At 41.7% G+C, this 20670-nt stretch overlaps 1 protein-coding gene across 1 annotated transcript; it reads right to left on the reverse strand.

The window, feature by feature from the left end:
* Window positions 1-14751: 14751 nt before the first annotated feature.
* On the reverse strand, window positions 14752-20195 carry LOC130388310 (piggyBac transposable element-derived protein 4). Its single transcript, XM_056597762.1, has 2 exons — window positions 19198-20195; window positions 14752-18662 (listed from the first exon to the last, which is right to left on the reverse strand). The coding sequence occupies exons 1-2, from the start codon at window positions 19344-19346 to the stop codon at window positions 16859-16861; spliced, it is 1953 nt and encodes a 650-aa protein (XP_056453737.1). The 5' UTR covers window positions 19347-20195; the 3' UTR covers window positions 14752-16858.
* Between the last annotated feature and the right edge of the window lie 475 nt (window positions 20196-20670).

Here is a 20670-nt window from a genome sequence, read left to right on the forward strand (position 1 = left end):
GTTATCCAGTATGTGTTATGTGTTAAAAGCTGACTATATTGTATCGTGACTGCCATGTGTTGTGCTCCTCAAGCTAGGGTGGGAGTTAGCTATATTTATATGTGCTCAGCAGGTTATTTTGCCCAACAGTAGTGTGTTAACAATCCCAACCTCTTCTCTGACTCAAAGCTACATATCTTACACATCCATCTCATATTGTGGCACCTGAAACAAATTAGGTGAAACAATACAAATTAAACATTTCAAAATTAAACCAAACTGCCACACATAAAGAAATGATGTGACAAGTTAAGCAATAATCATTACTAATTTGATCTTACCTTGTGTCAGCCGTGGAGTTCAAATTAGCAGTCAGAAGGTCCTATGTTCTGTGTGGAAAAAAAAAGGGTTATCTATATGCTTTTCACCTCATTTCTACTAACTCAAAGACGCACATTGATATTTCATTTGCATATCATATATTACAAATTATGTGTACATTATTTTGTAATATTACCTGTATGGCCAGGTGTCTTGTTTTTGGCACATGCTCTTAAATACTGTTGTGACTTCCTGTTCAAGTCTAAAAGGGAAGCAGAAATAGAATGACAAGAAGCAGTGACTCACTTTACATAGTGCTATGGTGACAATTTCATCAAACAGAAAGTTATACTTTCTATATAATAAGTAAATGACTAATAACATAACCTGCTGGTTAGACCAGGGTAACTGCTGGTGTACGTGATGTGACATTATTGTTACTCTACAGTTTACAAAGGGAAAGTTATTGAAAGTAGTTCATAATAAATTTAACAAGAATAAGCGAAAACAGTATGATAGTATTGACAGCAGAAATCAATAGATATGCAATATTATGTTTCTGTCTCTACCATGCATGAAATATAAAATAATCATAAAATGTTGGCTAGTGTGAGTGTGCCAACCGTACTCAAGTCCACATCCATTCCGTGGCCTGAGCACACTTTGGAGAGGTGTGCTCAGGCCACGGTACATATGCTAATGAGCCGACACACGCGCACACGCACGGTTACGCAACCTGAGCTGGATGACGTATAGTCCATGCGACGACTGTTCTTTCCCATTGAACGATAAACGGCTCCAAATAAGCAAGACTCAGCAAAGTGCGAACTAGGGTTGCCGCGGTGTGGACATTTTCACACCGAGGAATGCGCTCTTGTCAACACCGGTATTACCGAGTATAAACGGTATAAACTTTGAAACTAGGTCAACCGCCATCATCTTCTCCGTCAACTCTCCTCTCACACTCGGTGACAATGTCTTATAACGTTCTATATATAATAGTATATCAAATAATTTTCGATATAATATCACGGCCACAAGCTCTGCGCGCCTCCGGATGGCCGTAGCGCCCCCTCTCGTAGGTATCAGAACTGTGGCCTATTTTATACATTTTTATTTTCTCAATTATAATTATATTTTTAAATGAACGTCCGTGCAGCAACTGAAACTAAAACTCTGGCGGTGGACCTTGTTATGGTCCATGCAGCGGATGCTTGGTGATGACGTATTACGACGTGATGACGTGTGTACAAGAGGCAACCGTGCTCATTCCCAGTTGCGTGTGAGCACAGGCCAGAGAACAAAAGGGTGGGGGGTCAATCGTACTTGAACACGATTGACCCGTGTGAAACGGACTTGGGATCGGTACAGATAGGCCTAGTGTGAGTGCAACCTTAATGTTGCAATTTACAGATGGTCCCTGAACACCTGACTCACAGCCAGCTACGCACAGACCAATTCATTTCTCCAGCACAGTTATGGCTCCCACAGTCGGGCGTACTGTACCCATACTGTGAGCGACGCTGACCCGCACGCACTGTCCGCGGACGCTTGATGTTTCATAGTCCATCATACCGTGTCAGCTCGGTGTCGCTTTTAAAACGGGTCGATGTGAAGACTTGAGTGAAACCGAGTGCGTTTACACGGAGAACGCGCGGCCGTCCGCATCGAGTATGGACAAATTTATTTTTTTCAAAATACACCTCATGGCAGTGGTGCGAAAACTTTCATGACAGCAAGACCGTGGTCGTTTTATTGTGTTCACAAATACACATATACAATCATAAAATTAACTCAAGTCTATTGTATCAGCATCAAACAAATTTCAAAGGACTTCAGTGACTGTAACGGCAGGTGTGGAGCTAGAAGGGTGAGGGAGGGGGGACAACAGTGCTGGCAGCACAACTTTTCCTTTTTTCTGTAAAACGCGTATCATATAACAATGAAATTCACTCGTTCCAGCCAGCTTCATCTTTACCACATCCAGCTTTGATAAAACCTCATGTAATGGGTCCTTTCGAGGCGAAAAGGAAATACTTTGTGCCAGCAAAGTTAGATAGCTAGTTAGCTAACGTTAGCTAGCAGGAAAATACACTATTTGCTAGTGTGATGCCCACTAATGTGTGCCCGTGTCAGCATTGTTTCAGGTGGGTTATGTGTTTAAAATGTAAAGCAAGTCGATGTTAGTGTTTGGAGAATATGTAGTGTAATGTTTTAGTAAAAATTAAAATGAATACATGTGCAGCTAGTAAGGTCCGACGCTCGCCGAGAGATTTGTAATGGCGGCGCCGTTTGAAGTCTTACTGTTAAGCTAGTAGCTTTAAGTTAGTACAGACCACGCTCGTCTCTACCTTTTTGTTTTATTGTAATTACACCACACGTGGCTCACTTCTTGACGTTTTGTAAAGTGCTAAAACGTTTATTGATTGTTGTAAAGTACTTTAAAGATACTGTTAAAAACTGGTTGAGAAAACTTATTTGAAGTTCATTAATAAGAAAATTTGTATGTTAAATGTAAAGGTAAATGTTCGATATAGTGTACAAGGTACTGTTAAAAAAACGAGTCCAGTAAAAGGGGTTTTAAGAGCATTAAAGATGCACTTTTTATAAACTGTTTATTGTATCAGAGACAAGAGAGATGAAAGAAAAACACTGAGAAAAGGTGTGTTTTGAATTAAGAGTATTTTTCGTGTATTTTGGTTTGTTCTAAGAACTTGTAAAATATGTCTAATTAGACACCATATGCAGTAATATGATACTGAGTTTAAAATGCATGGACAATCTGAAAATAAACCGTAACCTTCAGTAAATCAACATGTTAAATGAATAAATATAACGAATGAGGATTTGAAAAGACAAGCCACGTCTCCCGTGTCAGCATTCTTTTCTTGTCCACAGGCGCTCCCACCTGGGACCCGTTACAGTAGCGCGGCAGCCGCCGCTGCTTTCAGTGCGGAGAAACTGACTGAAGTAGGTGAGCCAACAGGAACATACAAAGTTTATTTAGCTTAAAACTTACCTTCATGGTTCCATATTCACGTTCTTCCCCGTCTCAGTCAACAAAGTCTGCCAACCTAGTTGAAATGTCGACCATGGCCGTGTAGTACGTGTCTGACGAAAGACTGCTCAAATGTGGGGAGGGGCTTTGACGTCATGCTGCGAATGCAGAGAAGGTTACCAGATTCACTGATGTAACTCAATTACATTTGACTTGGAACTATCAACTAATTAAACAAATTAACTGGTTTAGTGAATATTACTTGGATCTAAGGATTCAATTTACATACAAAACTGAGGACACATAATTACAAACAATCACCAAGTAATACACTACATGAAAAACTGCTATTTTAAAGTAAAAGCACTGAATTCTGCTTTTTTTGTAGAATTTATATAGATAATTGAAATAATAATAACAGGGCCAAAAAAATCAGTTTTTTCAGTGCCAATCACAATGTACTCCCATTCAAGGGTACAGCCAATGATATTGTGTGACGTAATCAGCAGACAACGGACCCCGAGCAAATCTGGAAGCCGAGCCGATCTGGTACCTACACCGGCCTTGCGCTCAGTTGTCGACGGGGCTGAGTTTACATAGGAATTGGGGGGTTTCAAGATGGCGGAGTGAGAGGTAGCACTTTTGCAGGCTCCGGTTTCTTGTTCTTTATTCAGTCCTTGAACCGCGATTTAACAGTGTAAAAACCCTCTGCTAAACAGCTATTTAATTTTGTGTCAAACAGTAACAAATAGAAAACAGTTGAGCTTTTTCTTTTTGTAACTTTTTCTTTTTTCGAGAGGAAATCTTGACCGCTAGCATGGCTGACCACGACTACAACTTGTGCTCTTCACGAGGCATGTGACGATATCGACATTGATGAAGAAGTTTGTGCAGATGAAAATGCTTCGAAAGAACACAAACTGAACAAAGAACACTCCAATAAAAGAGCCAAATCCCAAGAAACAGAGAGGCCAAAGTGGAATGGAAGACGGAAACACTTATGCTGCAATTTTACAAGTTCTGACCCAGAAAATGGATTAACAGACTGAACTTTGGAAGAGTTTCGACAGACGTATCGAAGGTAATACAACGGCTGGCAAAGAAAACAGAGAGGGAATCTCTGTGCCACAGAAAAAGTTTGACATCCTTCACAGAGGAAATAACCTGTTGAAAGAAGCTCATGCAGAGTAAACCCGCTACAAACAAAGATGGAACCTGCGGATGATTGGTCTCACAGAGAAGGATGGAGAGGACACCAGAGAAGTCGTTCTCGGCATACTTACAATATGCCCTATGTCCGTGAAGCGGCTGCGAGACACCGTAGACACCGTTCCCCGGCTGGGAAGGAAAGGCGACACCGCTACCTCCAACAACACACCGAGAGCGATCATCATCCAGTTCGGAATGAGAGTGGTGCGGGATGAAGTCTGGAAGAAGTCGAAGGATGCCAGAATGTGCAAAGACATGCACATATGCTTCAAAGAAGACTTGTCAAAAGAAGACCGGGAGGCTCGTACGAAGCTGTGGCCGTTGGTTCAGGAAGCCAGGAAGAAAGGTAAAAGAGCATTCTTGAAGGAAGGATACGCGCTCATCGATAACCAAAGAGTGAACCCTGAGTGAACGCAAGTTTTTTCTATCATAAATGGCTGGCAGAACTCCAACTTACATTTACACTTGACTGAAGCACTTTTCTCTAACATTCGGTTGGCATATATGCTCCAGTTCCGATGTGTAAGTATTGCCTACTCGCCCTTTGTGAATGACTATATTGTAGATTACAGGGCAAATAAACCAATGTTATGATTAGATCATACGGTTAATTTGACGCTGTTACAGCCAATATCCTTTTTTTTGCATGCCAGTGTTTGGCTGAGACTGAATGCTTCTTTTTTTTTTTTTTTTTTTTAAGTTCATAATAAGGGTCATATTGTGGAGTGCGGTAAATGACGAGACAAGAGACGGAGATGGGTCGAGTCGGCTTTACTCTCCACTTCAATTAAAAGTGTTACTCCAGCATGAGCTCAAAACGTAACTGCCGTAAACCGGAACTGTCGTGAACAGGAACTGTCGTAAACAGGAACTGTCGTAAACAGGAACTGTCGTAAGCAGGAACTGTCGTAAACCGGTACTGTTATCCCAAAACCCTTTTCCTTAAAAGGTAAGCCGTTTCTCAATTCGCGTACTTGTGCGTGCTCGTGTGCTCGTGGACTCGTGAAACGTCATCAGTCGTTGCCCGAGCACTGTTCCAATTCGAAGCACGCATCAAGCGAGTACTGTCGTAAAACCCAGAAGTGTTCTTGATGCGTGCTCGATCTCGCCGTTTCACCGAGCATGCATCGGAGGTGGCTCGTGTGTACTTGCAACCGCTATAAATCCCAGGATGCATTTCGCACTCGCAGCAGTACGATGGCGGACAATATGGAGAAGACGCACAACTGTAGCTTAAGTTACTCTTAACTTATATATATATTTATATAATATAATAATAATAATAATATAAGATAATATATAAATATTTATACAACGGGGGACCTAAATCCAGCGATCTGATTGGTTCCCGACTGTTGTATAATGAGCGTATACATAACTGCTATGACGCCCCATCATTTTGTGAAAGTTTGCATATCACTCCGCGCCTGGAAGTAGAAACAGTTACAAAGTAAAACATATGTTGGATGATGGAGAGCGTGTAAATGTTGTTACTCCGGGAGTGAGCAAGGCGATGGAGAGACTAACGAAAGCTTAGGCACACGGCGAGTGAACTGCTCCATAGGATAAATTGCCGGCGAACCGCTCTATCGGAGCCTTCTCTCGGAGGGACGCTAAAGTGTGTTGCATAGCGACCGTCGATGCATAGCGGCAGCCAGGAGGGACTACTTTTTTGTATTCTTTAATAAAACGGCTATCTTGGTTTCTTTTTAAATGTAGTGTGTCTATGACTTTCGTTTCGCCATAATAGTAACCGTTGTTACGGTTACTGTGAAGGGGGTCGCCGGCCCTCCGCTGCGCGTCGGGGCCGGACAACGCCCCTTAACAGTGGTATAATGAGCACATACCACAGCCTGGCGTGATCTATTGCTTAAATATAAAGTCGTGTGTGTATAGCTCATACACATGACAGGACACGCATATCTTTTCAATTTTTATTCATTCAGAATATTTACATAGCCTACTATTTGAAAATGAAAGAGGCTGGGATTTTGTTTTATATCATTTGTTTATATTGTTCAGTAGTATATGCCTAAATGAGGCCGTAGCACAGTTAACGGACGAGCAGAGGTGGTGACGTCATCGAGTCCGCTGCTGTTCCAATTGCAGGTACGTACTCACGACGGGCTGTTTCCCAATGTCAAGGAAGCATGCTTAACAGCCGCCCTTTTAAGGACGCTACGTCATAGAACGCCGACAAGCACTGTTCCATTGTTGAGGACACTCGAAAGCCGCGCCATTTTTGAGTCCTTTGTTTTTGAGAATTCCAAGATTTTTCAAGGATGCATCGCTGCATCCTAGACGAGCCAAAACTACCCACAATCCTCTGCGTTCACTGGGCGGGTTCTTGAAAATGGCAGAGCAGTACACGTTCAAATGAAGTGAAGTTATATTAGTTTTCAGAAATATTTTGTGCCGTATTGCTTTTTATAGATTCATCATGTTAATGCAAATAATCAATCCTAAAGACCTGTGCCACTTTTCAAAAGTTTTTGCAACTTAATGATACGTTGCTATATTTTGCATGGACGTAGCTGGTGTTAAACACCACTGTCACCACTGTCAATTTACTCGCTCACAAGATTACAATATTTATGTATACCTATTTATGTTTGTGTTGATTCGTTTTTTTTAGGGTCAGCCCAGCAAACGGAGGCTTTTGTACGCCTTAGGGTGGCGCACAAACATTTGTTTACCGGTGGAAGGGATAGTGCCACTATCCAATGTTGTAAAATTAATGCACAACCGATCATTTGCAATGTTTGTAATTTTGAAAGAACATATATAATTGTATTTTATATGATATACTTATGTGTTCAAAGCACTGGTAGATTGTATATATGAATGAATGAATCAGATCAGTTAAATAATATATCCAAATAAATACATGTTTATCATCTCTTTCTTTGTCTTTTTCTCCCTGCATAATAGTAATCAACCGTACTGTAAATGTGATGCATGAATTAAGTTCTCAGACAATTTCACTTAGTTTTATAAAAATTGAATGGATTTTCCTTTTAATAAAGACGATTCGATCAACCGCAACAAAGCTTTTGTGACTTCCCCAGAGAGGCTCCATGCGAAGGAGACATGACCGCATTCATAACAGACAAAAGTCAAATAAATATCGATCAGCTTGATTGCTTCCATGTTTTATTCATAAGCACACATGTGTTTACAAGCGGACACGCAGTATTAAAAAGCGGAAGCGCTTCCACACTACCAAGTCGTTCCAAAGTCTGAACGTTACAAACGCTACGAAGCACTCGAGCTAGCACTCTAGTCTCATCTCCATAGGACGCGACTAGCAAGGACGCGTCCTAGCAAGGCTGCAGCCTTCACTTTGGGAAACAGCAAGTCTGTGCTTGAAGTACGGACTTGCCAAGTACGTGCTTGCAAGTCATCGAGTCCGTAGTACGCGTGCTAGGAATTGAGAAACGGCCGTAGTCCCTTGGTGAATGTCTTATCGTTGTAGTTCTGGGTAACCACAATATCTTTATGTTATACTGGTTTCTATAAGTAGTCTTTTTTCTGTTTATTGACTTGAAAGTTTTCTATTAGTAAGTTTATAAAAGTTTAAAGGTCCCATGACATGCTATTTTATGTATTCTTTAATATAGGTATTAGTGGGCAACTAACACAGTATTCAAAGACGTTCCCTAAATTCAGCCGTGGTGCAGAGTTACAGCCACTCCGAGCCAGTCGCACATTGAGCTTCCCCCAAATGCGCTGTTTCGGTGGGCGTGTCAAGGAGGAGGGTGGGGGTGTGGCCCTGAGCAGCTTGCAGCCACCATGCGCTCTGTTTACAGTGGATGTATTGCAATGGCGAGGCGCACACCCTTTAGCCGTGTTCTGTAAATATTCTAGAACACACGGGAGTCCTGGAGCTCTATATCTAAATATTATCATATAGCCTACACAGATATCTATATCATATAATATATATTATCACGGCCAAAAGCTGTGTGAGCCGATATTATGAATCTCAAACGACCGCGTTGGGTTCTCCGACGTTCCTGGTTCTTCAACGTCCACATCAATGTGAATACACACACTGTAACGCAAGTGTTTCTTGTTGGTTCTTTGACGTGTCTTGTATTTCCACAACGAGACTGTCGTGGGGGTTATCTGAGCCATGGTTGAGAAGGAATTGGGGGAAAGGAACTTTGGTTTGACTCGCTGAAGTACATGAACTGCGACATGCCGCCGGGTGCCGCGAGGCACCATCGCCCGGCAGCCGGCAGCGCGCGGTTCAGTCGACTTCAGGTTGATGTGAAAGTGGAAGAACCAGAGACGTCGCAGAACCCGACAAAGTCGTTTGTGATTCATAATATCGTCTGGAGGCGCACACAATATGTTATATGATATAGATATCTATGTATTATATGATATTATTTAGATATAGAGCTCCAGGACTGTAACGCAAGTGTTGTACACTTCCTTGTTATTTGGATAACCGTTCTGCTGTTGGTGTGATGGCGCATAACACGAATGAATGAATTGGGGGGAAGGAACTTTGGCTTTGACTCCCTCAAGAACATGAACCACGACATGGAGGAGAAAGGGATTGTTGGCGGCGAATGTCTCCCGCTTGAGCCCCGCTGAGGGACCACCGCCGGAGGCGGAGGTGCATAAGCGCTGCCCGGCAAAGATCCCTTTCTCCTCCTTGTCGTGGTTCATGGTCTTGAGGGAGTCAAAGCCAAAGTTCCTTCCCCCCAATTCATTCTCAACCTTGGCTGAGATAACCCCCAATACAAGTCTCGTTGTAGAAATACCAGAGACGAGAGTCCGACGTGATGCGCCATCACACCAACAGCAGAACGGTTATCCAAATAACAAGGAAGTGTACAACACTTGCGTTACAGTCCTGGAGCTCTATATCTAAATAATATCATATAATACATAGATATCTATATCATATAACATATTGTGTGCGCCTCCAGACGATATTATGAATCACAAACGACTTTGTCGGGTTCTGCGACGTCTCTGGTTCTTCCACTTTCACATCAACCTGAAGTCGACTGAACCGCGCGCTGCCTGCTGCCGGCTGCCCGCTGCCGGGCGATGGTGACTCGCGGCAACCGGCGGCATGTCGCAGTTCATGTACTTCAGCGAGTCAAACCAAAGTTCCTTTCCCCCAATTCCTTCTCAACCATGGCTCAGATAACCCCCACGACAGTCTCGTTGTGGAAATACAAGACACGTCAAAGAACCGACAAGAAACACACATGTGGCGCTCGCACGGTCGAGTCTCATTGGCGGGCCAACGTCTCTGGGCGGGCCAGGCAGAGTAAGGGGAGGAGCTGAGATTCCTGATGACGTCTTGAGCACAGACATTCCAAACAGCGCGCTTGAGCCTCCGTTTTTTCGAAGGCGAGCAGAACAGCTAGTGCTAGTTTTACACCAAACGAAAGTTTTAGCCACTGGGGGACCATAGGCAGGCTAGGGGAACTCATATTTATGTTAGAAAAACTCCCAAAGTGAGATTTTCATGTCATGGGACCTTTAAAATCAGAGAATTACGATAGTATGAGTAATAATAGGTCATTGTTGTTCACATATTAGACCTTACTACAATAGCTGTTTATATGCAGGTCTTTTTCTTTCCCTTTATGATGATTGGAGGTTTTTTTTGCACTAAACATAAAGTTTAAGGACCAAGTTACTCATTCCTGCGCATCGCTACACTCTTTTGGTACATTCTTTTAACCCTCATAGGGTGTTCGTTTTTTTGTTACACAGGAGGTGCTGCTGGGTCTGGTGGACCCATTGCCTTTTAATTCAACATAATCAAGCTTTTTTTTTTAAATACTCACCAGATGGTTACTTCATCCCAATTGCAAGTAATATAAACAACACATATGTTAAATTTGTTCACTTTACCTTTGTTAAATCACATTTATGAATAGAGGTGCTGTCACGTTAAAATTGTACCGGGGGCGAGAATTGTACCGGCCTACGTCATCAGTTGTTTACATCTTGACAACCTGCCTGGCAACAAACGACGCGATCGTCTGTTGCCGGGCAGGTTGCAAAAAACATTCGGCTCATGTTTCCAAAAGACGAAATAACATAATACAGATAACGGATCGCTAGATAACACTTGTTTTTACTTTATATTTGTATTGTATTTAATTGTTTAATCGAATAGCAACAGACGACGCGATCGTCTGTTGCCGGGAAACGGGCGATCGCGTCAAATGACGTAGGAAGGTTCTTGAACATTCGCGTCCTACATCTTTTGAGGCGATCGCCCGTTTCCCTGTTGCTATTCGATTAAACAATTAAATACAATACAAATATAAAGTAAAAACAAGTGTTATCTAGCGATCCGTTATCTGTATTATGTTATTTCGTCTTTTGGAAACATGAGCCGAATGTTTTTTGCAACCTGCCCGGCAACAGACGATCGCGTCGTTTGTTGCCAGGCAGGTTGTCAAGATGTAAACAACTGATGACGTAGGCCGGTACAATTTTCGCCCCCGGTACAATTTTAACGTGACAGTGCCACTCGTTTTTGTTTATTTTTGTATTAAAATGCAACAAAATAAGGAAATGCCTCATGAAACAGGCATAACTGGGAAATAATCAACATCATTAGAAATTGAAACATACTCAATAACATCTGTCTGAACAACACATTAAAGCCTTTGAACACGGCCATTATACGTATATCAGACTATACCACACATGAGGGGCAGAGTCTCACTGTGTGTGTATTGCATATGTATTTTTTGCACTGGTTGCATGTATATTGCGTTTTTCTGTCCATCATGGGTCCACACACGGGCTGTTCCTGCATCTGGCTGCTTGCGGGTTGTTCCTGGGGCTGGCTGCTTGCGGGTTGTTCCTGGGGCTGGCTGCTTGCGGGTTGGTCCTGGGGCTGGCTGCTTGCGGGTTGGTCCTGGGGCTGGCTGCTCGCGGGTTGGTCCTGGGGCTGGCTGCTCGCGGGCTGGTCCTGGGGCTGGCAGCTCGCGGCCTGGTCCTGGCTGCTCACGGGATGGTCCTGGGGCTGGCTGCTTGCGGGCTGGTCCTGCCTGCTCATGGGATGGTCCTGGGGCTTGCTGCTCGCAGGCTTGTCCTGGCTGCTGAAGGGCTAGTCCTGAGGCTCTTTTACGTTTCGGAGCTGGCTGATGCTCATCCTCCTCTTCAAACTCGGTGTCAGACTCAGAAATGTTATCCTCACTTTCTGAAACTATTTCCTCTGCATCACCATCAAAACCCTCTGTCTCTTCAAATATCAACTGTAAGGCAGTCTGAACAGAGAATCGCTTTGCCATATTGATCAGTTGTGGTATGGAACCACGCTGACAGAGCTTTTTTATAGTGTCAGGTCCTCAAGCTTGGTTCCCGCAAGACAGGGTGAAATGTGTGGGAATATGGGTGTAGATAGTGTTGGGTGCTCCAATTTTGGTTTCCAACACACACACACACACACACAATATATGTGTAATATAAATGTGAAAGGGGGGTATACAGGGGGGGGGTCATTGAAAATGTTTTCTGATTTATGTTCCTCACAGAAAATGAGCCAAAGCCAATGAATCTTAGTTCAAAAAAAATATTATTTGTATCACTTTTATAAAGCTAAAAACTGAAAACGGGTCCCACAGACCCGAACACCTACTTAGGCCTACTACCTAAATGTTGTCCTTTATTTCTTTAAATGTTAGGGGGTTAAAAAATAATGTAAAACGTAAGGCTATTTTTTTTTTGCTGTAAGGAGCAAAGGGCTTGTTGTGATTTTTTGCAAGAAACCCATTCTGCCGAGACTGACACAAAATTTTGGAAAATGCAATGGGGAGATTCTAATTTCTTCAGTCATGGAACCTCACATTCGGCTGGAGTTATGATTTTATTGAACAGATTCCCTGGGAGGATTATTGACCACAAAGGTGACCCTAATGGTTATTGGTTAATGGTTTCAGCAGAAATTAATTAAATAAACCACGTTTTATTATGTGCATATGGTTACAGTAGGAAATGAAAGAACAAAAATCTATTCTCATCTTTAAACAGGTATTTAGAGGAGTGGAAAATGCTTTGCTCAAGACAGTGTAATAATTGGGGGGGAATTCAACCTGGTCCCTGATCTTTGGTTAGACCGCCTACCTTCAACGAGACAGTGCCACGCATTTAATGAAACAATACTTGAACTGATGACAAAGGCCAATCTATTAGATAACTGGAGAATGAAGAACCCAACTAGAAAACAATTAACATGGTCAATGCTCGAGGCTGGATTACTGGTTAATCTCAAACAACCTGATTAATGATGTTTCTAAATGTGAAATTTTAGCATTACCTTTAACTGACCATTGTGCAATTACACTGTCTTTTCAGTTTCATCGTGACGAGTCAAATCTTATTCCCATATGGAAGTTTGATAATAGTCTTCTGGAAAATACAGACTTTTGCATAGAGGTTAAAAATGTCACCTTTGAGCAAATGGGAGTGGTTTAAATTTAGAACTAAAGAGTCTGCCATTAAAACAAGTAAACATGTTTCTAAAATCAAAAAACAAAAACAACAGGTAATTATTAATGAAATAAACAAACTCTGTCAAATAGTGGATTTATTGTCAAATTAAATAGTCTTCAAACTGAACTAGATAATTTATATTTGGAGAAAGCAAAAGGAGCTTATATACACTCAAGAGCTCGATGGTTAGAAGAAGGCGAAAGAAATTCTTCCTATTTCTATAATTTGGACAAACGACAAACCAAAACTAAAATTCAGAAATTAAATATTAATGGTGTTAACATAGACAGTAAAGATCAAATTAGTGAGGAAATAAGAGTTTTCTATAGCAACTTATAAAAAAACAAAATTTTCAGAGGATGACCATCTTTTCTTTTTTGGGAAAATTAAGGAATGTGTAAAAACGATGGATGAGGATTTCAAGCAGTTGATGGAGGATACACTCAGAATTGAAGAATTGGATAGTGCAATTATGTCTAAGGGGAAGTCACCAGGACTGGACGGATTAACCGTTGAGTTTTACATATTTTTTGGAAAGAAATCAGATTGCTACTGTATAATGACAAATTGTATTTCAACAGGACACCTGTCTCCTACTATGAAGCAAGGTCTTATTACACTAATTCCGAAGCCCAACAAGGATGAACTTTCACTGGATAATTAGAGGCCAATAACCTTATTATGTAATGATTATAAATTGTCGGCACACGTGTATTCAAACCGATTGGATGACGGTCTGCCAAAATTAATTGATGAATGCCAATCAGCTTTTGTGAAGGGTAGAAGTATCCATAACCATACTTGGTTGATTCTTGATTGATATGATATGTTGATTGATATGTTGATTGATATGTTAGATTATAATGACTTCATTAATACGGATGTCTTTGTGCTATTTCTAGATTTTTACAAGGCTTTTGATTGCGTTGAACATCCTTTTTTCTTGGAAGCATTACACTTTTTGGGCTTCGGGGAAAATTTTCGTAATGTTATTAAGATGTTTTATACTGATATAAGCAGTTCTGTTTCCCTGAATCCTGGATTTACCCCTAGGTTTGAAGTACTGCGAGGCATCCGACAGGGATGCCGTACGTATTTCCCCAAAGCTTTTTATATTGGCAACCCAATTGCTAACAGTTCTTTTCAATCATACCACTGAGAAGGAGACGGTATTACTTTTTTCAATAAGGAATTTAAAATAAGTCAATTTGCAGATGATACATCCATTATTTTAAAAGATAAATAAATGGTAGATAAATCCCTAAATACAATCTCTTTTCTTCAAAAGCTTCAGGACTTCTCCCCATTCATACAAGTGACAACTCAGTCATTGCTTCAATTAGAGTTGAACCTGAGGTGTAATACTTAGGAATAACATTTTCTAAAAACCTTATTAGAAGAGAAGACGTTAATGTTTCAAATCATATAACAGATGTGAAAATATCCCTCAGTCACTGGCTAACAAGAGACCTTACAATTTTTGGAAGGATAATTTTATCTAAAGCAAAAGGTATATCTAAATTAATCTATCCTTGTCACTGAAGAAGTAAAAACTTGTTCCATCCCACCCCACTTCTTTAAACAATATTAACAGGTCAGAAATCAAAATCAAAACTCAAACTCAAAACTACCTGTTTCCTTCAGACTCATTTCTCATTTTCATGATAACAAATCTATGTATCAACACTTGCGTATCTGTACACCATACAGATACACATAGATACACACAAGCGTACAACACTTGCATTTCTGTACTCCATACCAATACACATGCACACAACCGTACACACGAACACTTGCATATCTGTACACCATACCAGTACACATAGATGCACACAACGTACCAATATATTTCCTGTAAATCCATACATATACAATCCTTCACATACCCATGTTTCCTACTCACTGACACACTAAAAATGTCAGCCACTCCAACTGCCAGCACCACAGCAACTGTGGAGTCAGCAGAAGGCCGAGCCACCACAGCACGCGACACCACCCTTAAGACCAATAGCTCACTGCTGATCACACAGTTAACTAGTCATGTTAACAAGTAATGAGACGTCAAAGCCCTCCTTCATTACTTTAACTCTGGAAAACCATCTCTTTGTATCTTCTTTTAAACTGTTTCATGCTTGGACATTGCTTGATCTCCATATTCAAACTGTTCCACAGCTTTACCCCACAAACTGAAATGCAAAAGCCTTTCCTGGTTGTTCGGATGCTGAACCTGTCAAAATTTAGTTTCCCCCTCAAATTATAACTAAGCTGTTTTTTATAAAATAATTTTTGAATATTATTTGGGAGTTTGTTGTTTTTTGCTTTGTACATTACCTGAGCAGTTTGAAACTTCACCATGTCAGTGAATTTCATTATTTTTGACTGTAGAAATAATGAATGAGTATTGTCCAAATATCCAACCTTATGAATGACACGAATCGCTTTCTTCTGCAGGATAGTTACTGGTGCTAATGAGGTTTTGTAGTTGTTCCCCCAGACCTCGACACAGTACATTAGATATGGCGAAACGAGTGCACAGTAAAGAGTGTGGGGTGATTTATGATCCAAAGCCTGCTTTGCTTTGTTTATTACTGCAATGCTTTTTGACAATTTGGTTTGAACAAGTTTTATGTGTGATTTCCAACTGATTAGATCATCGATCATAACTCCAAGAAACTTCAATTCGTGTACTCTTTCAATTTCCACCCCATCTATTTCCATTTTTACCTGCCATCCCTACCATCTCTTTTACCATATCCAAATAGCATAATTTTAGTTTTGGCCAGGTTTAGGGATAATTTGTTGTAATCAAACCAGTTTTTTTGTTTGATAATTTCCTCAGTAAGATCCTTCAGAAGCTCAGCGAGATCGTCTCCTGAGCAGAAGATGTTTGTATCATCCGCAAACAGGACTAATTTCAGTAGCTTGGACACTTTGCATATATCATTAATGTACAGTATAAATCCTGTTCTGTCTCGGCAGTATTTTGTTTTTTTTCGCCTATACACATACCCAAATGGAAAAGCTTATAACACAGTAACCCTAAGTCCTAGTAACCCTAAGCTCTAGTTTCTGTAGATATGTTTATTTGGCATGTATCATACACACAACCTAAATGACATCAGTTCAAACATGGCTCTAAAGCAATTTTTTTGTCTTTGAAAATAATAGGTCATAATTGAACTACAATAACTAGGATGTGCTTTATGCAAGGCATATGGCAATATGCCAAATACCTTCTACATCATGCCAACTACACCTGGAAGAAATTGGAGTTCTAGGCCTAAACCTTTGTGAGTTAATGGAGTTTTTATGGTGTGTTGTCACTGGCGGCACAAACCTCTCCAAAATGTCTCCAAATGGCCAAATTGTGCCAAATGCATTTACTCACTTCTGTGACACTGGAAACATTACTGAAGCATTTTGGTGACTATAAAACCTTTCTCCATGATTCAAAACATAATTTTTTCACACATTCATTTGATATGGCCATATTGAGATATTGTCATGTGATGAGACACTACCGGATAGTAACCATCATAGAAAAATGACAGAATATACTGGACTGAATTTCAAACAAGGATTTTATTATTCTGCAATATACTATTACTACTTGTGCCAATAACAAAATATGAAAAATGAGTGAACTATATACAAAAAAATATGATAAGAAAATATGACAAGAACTAAATATGAACAATATACAAAAACTATACAAAAAATGTATAAGAATGTGTATCACAGCTATACACAAGAATGAACACATCATTATTACAAGAACAAAATATATACAATTTACAACATATACAGAAATGACAGTACCGTACAAAATCAGTACAGTGCGCTGTCAGGACACTTTGGGCCGTTCTACATCCCTTGTCGCGTCTGCCACTCATTATAACAGTCCCTTGTGGCAACAAAACACAAGGGAACGCCACACGTCGAACACCCGACTGGTGTCTTTCTGTGACACAGCTTGCAGAGCCGTCTGCCGGCCCTGCCCGCAGAGTCCCGCTTAGCCTCATCCTGTTCATCCAAGTAATGCGGCTTGTGGGATGCTGCTGGGTTTGGGGGTGCAGCGACCTGTGAGGTGGATGGCCTGGATGTGGATGGTGTTCCTAGGTCCGCAAGCTCCTCGATGAGGGCGTGACGAAACTCCTTCTGAGTCATCGATCCCCTCTGACACTGCTGGTACAATATGTGAGCGTTCACAATAGCAATGTCCAAAAAATGGTAAAAAAATGTCCTGTTCCATTTCATCGTCTTATGTGAAGCGCTGTAATACCCAATCAGTGCGTCCGACAGGTCCACCCCCCCCATATGCTGATTGTAGTCCTTGACTGCTGCTGGAATGGGGACATCGACGACCTCCCACTCTCCAGCCGTCTTCACTCTCCTTTGGGCCGTGTCGCCGGTGAACGCCTTGTGAATGGTGGAACATATGACCACTTCTCTAGTGTCCATCCATTTCACAAAAAGCAGTTCACTGTCCCTGATCCACTTGATGGCGCCCCGAGGAGTGCCCCTTGTGAAGTCATTGATTGTGGTCTTAGGGAAACCAACCCGGTTCGCACGAATGGTACCACAAGCCCCCATCTTCTTCTTGAACAGGTCCAGAAAAAGGTGGGAGCTTGTGTAGAAGTTATCAACGTAAAGTTCATAACCTGTACCAAGGAGATCATAGTCCAAGAATGACATGACGGAGTCATAGCTCAGCCCCTTTCCATAACCAGGTGACTTGCCCTCATACACAAAGAAATTCCAGGTGTATCCAGTGCCAGAATCTGCCAAAACAAACAGCTTATATCCCCACTTAGTGGGCTTGCTCTTGATGTATTGTTTTAGGGAGATTCTGGCCTTGGATGCAACCATCCTTTCGTCGATAGAGATGTGTCGCCCCGGCTGGAAGTGGGCTTTGCAGGCTTCGACGATGTGGCTGTAAAGGCGCTTGATCTTGCACAGGCGGTCGTAAGCCGGCGTCCCCCTCTTAGCCACGTTCTCCTCGTCTGCTGTGATGTCGCTCATGTGGAGAGCCCGGGAAATCCTCAGGAACTTGTTTCGGGATATCACAGAGGGGGGGAATATAAGGCTGTAGAGACGGGACCCTCTCCAGTAGTCCAGCAGCGAGGAGCATTTGACCATCCCCATGTAGATCACCATGGCGAGGTAGGAGTAAATGTCCGCTCTGCAGATGTTGTGCCAGACCACTTGCTTTCCGTCGTGCCTCTTGGCTCCGTAGGCGTTGGTGTTCGCCGTCAAAGTGTCGAGCACAGCGTCGGTAAAGAACAGTCTGAAAAACTCGAGTGGACTGGTTGCCACTCTGGTCCGCTGCTGTGGTCCAGGCTGTCTCACCGGCACGAAGTCAAGGAGGGCAGGCTCGACGTTGTGATCCCCCACATCACGCCACTGTTGTTCCCCTGTGGCGGCGCTGGGTGCTCGAGAGGGTCCTCGGGATCCTCCTCTCCTGCCCCTCCCCCGAACACGTCGTGCAGCACGGGAACGGCCAGTCGTTGGTGTGGCGGTGGACGATGCAGCGGGGGAGGTAGCACTGGTGGCTGCAGAGTGCGATCTCTGACGCTTCTGACGACCACTTTCAGTAGGAGTGGGGGTCGGGCGTCTGCCTGTCTGGCTTTGCGGCTCCCAATCTGCATCACTGTCCTCAGACATTGACCTACAAACACAATGCAATGCACAAATGTCACCAAATATAATGAAGAAATACATAAATGCAATTCAATGGGGTGTTATTTACATAGAAAACAAATAAACACAGATATATGATATTACATACTACACAAATCAACAGGAAATAACTGTACATAAACAGAATGATTGTATTGCTAGCCTTGCTGCAAATAGCAGCACAACAAAGACCCTTTGTTCACAAGTTTAGCATTTCCTAAATTATGCTAAATGGTTAACCATTTAGCATAAGTGGTGCTAAATGGCTACCCATTTAGCATCATTCATGAAATGCTAAACTTGTGAACAAAGGGTCTGTGTTGTTGTCTTTTGTAAGCTACACCCCCCACACACTAACTTTCTTTCAGATTTCACTCACGGCTATATATATATATATATATTTATATTTATATTATATCATTTTTTCATTTATATATATAATGTATACTATATAACTATACTGTATTGTTCACTGTAAGCATAAAAACCCACACACAAAAATACACAAAGATGGCGTCACTCACCGATCTAAGACGTCGTCTAATTGTTGTTCGAACATCTCCTCTCTCTCAGAGTCATATTGGCTGTCTTCGCTGTCCTCGGATGAAGCCAAAATCAACGCGAGGGCTTCTTCATGAGTATAATATTTGGTTTTCTTCGTTGTTTTCGCCATTGTAAATGGCGAAAGCTGTGCAACAAAATTTAAAGGGGCAATTGAGTTGTGCGTCCTGGTCCTCTGGAGGCTCTCTCCTGCGCAAAGTGAGTTGTCTGCCGTGTTGACGCAGCTTTATATCTCGGCTCATACGTATCACACCTGGACACGCCTGGCAGCGTTGGAAAGGTAAACTCATTGGCTAGAAGCCCAAGTGATTTATATATCAATAGCCAATACGCTGTCCCTATACTAAAGCCGCGAAACAAAGTAAACAAAGCCCATTGGCCCTTCGAACTGGGAGCGCTCCATCTACTTCACGGGCTGTACCGGGGTGAAAACTGAACAGAAAAAGACGGGGACACTTTTATTTTGTAGCCAGCAAAGTGATGAAAACAAGCATACCCAACAACTCCATACTGGAGGTAGAGAAAATATCGATACGGCTGCGAACGTCTGGATGTTAGTTGACGAACAAAGTTTGGAGATGGTAAACAAATGGACTATACACAACGATATTCACAAGCTGGAATAATTTTATGAAAAACCATTTTGATGCTTTTGATCAGTGGATTCTCACGGACAATTGGAATATAAATAATTGAGGAATGGACACATATTACGGTTCTCAGATTGCTTCAAAGGTAGGGAGTTGCTCTGTTTTTTGGCATTTCCGGTTTACCATGCTGGTAAATATCAATGATTTATGGTTTTGTGCTCATGATTTATAGAAAAAACAACCGGATGAATAAATTGTGGAGATTCTACCCTTTCTAACGACGTATAGAATGTCTGTAATGATGAAAGTTGAAGCGGGTTATGTCGCTCCGTAGTGGAAACATATCCTCTTAAAACCCAATCGCCCACCGGTGGGCGATTGGGTTTTAAGAGGATAAACAACTTTGGACCCAGTACTGACCCTTGAGGTACGCCGCAAGCAATGTCCAAGCATGAAGAGCAGTAATCACCCAACTTCACAAACTGTTTTCTCCCGTTAAGATAACTTTTAATCCAATCTAGAACAACTCCTCTTACTCCGTACTTTTCCAGTTTGCAAATTAAAATGTCATGGTTGATTGTGTCGAATGCTTTTTTTAAATCGATAAACACTCCAATTGCCTATTGTCTATAGCCATTGTGATTTCCTCTATTGATTCTCTATTGATTATTGCTGATGATGTTGATCTATTTGATCTAAATCCATATTGACTGTCAGAAAGTAGTTGATGCTTTTCTAAAAAAGCTTCTAACCTGGAGTTGAAGAGTTTTTCTAGAATCTTGGAGAATTGCGGAAGTAAAGAGACAGGTCTGTAATTTGCGAAATTGTGTTTGCTCCCTGCTTTGT

The sequence above is a fragment of the Gadus chalcogrammus genome, chromosome 8, assembly GCF_026213295.1.
Source record: "Gadus chalcogrammus isolate NIFS_2021 chromosome 8, NIFS_Gcha_1.0, whole genome shotgun sequence".
NCBI lineage: Eukaryota > Metazoa > Chordata > Actinopteri > Gadiformes > Gadidae > Gadus > Gadus chalcogrammus.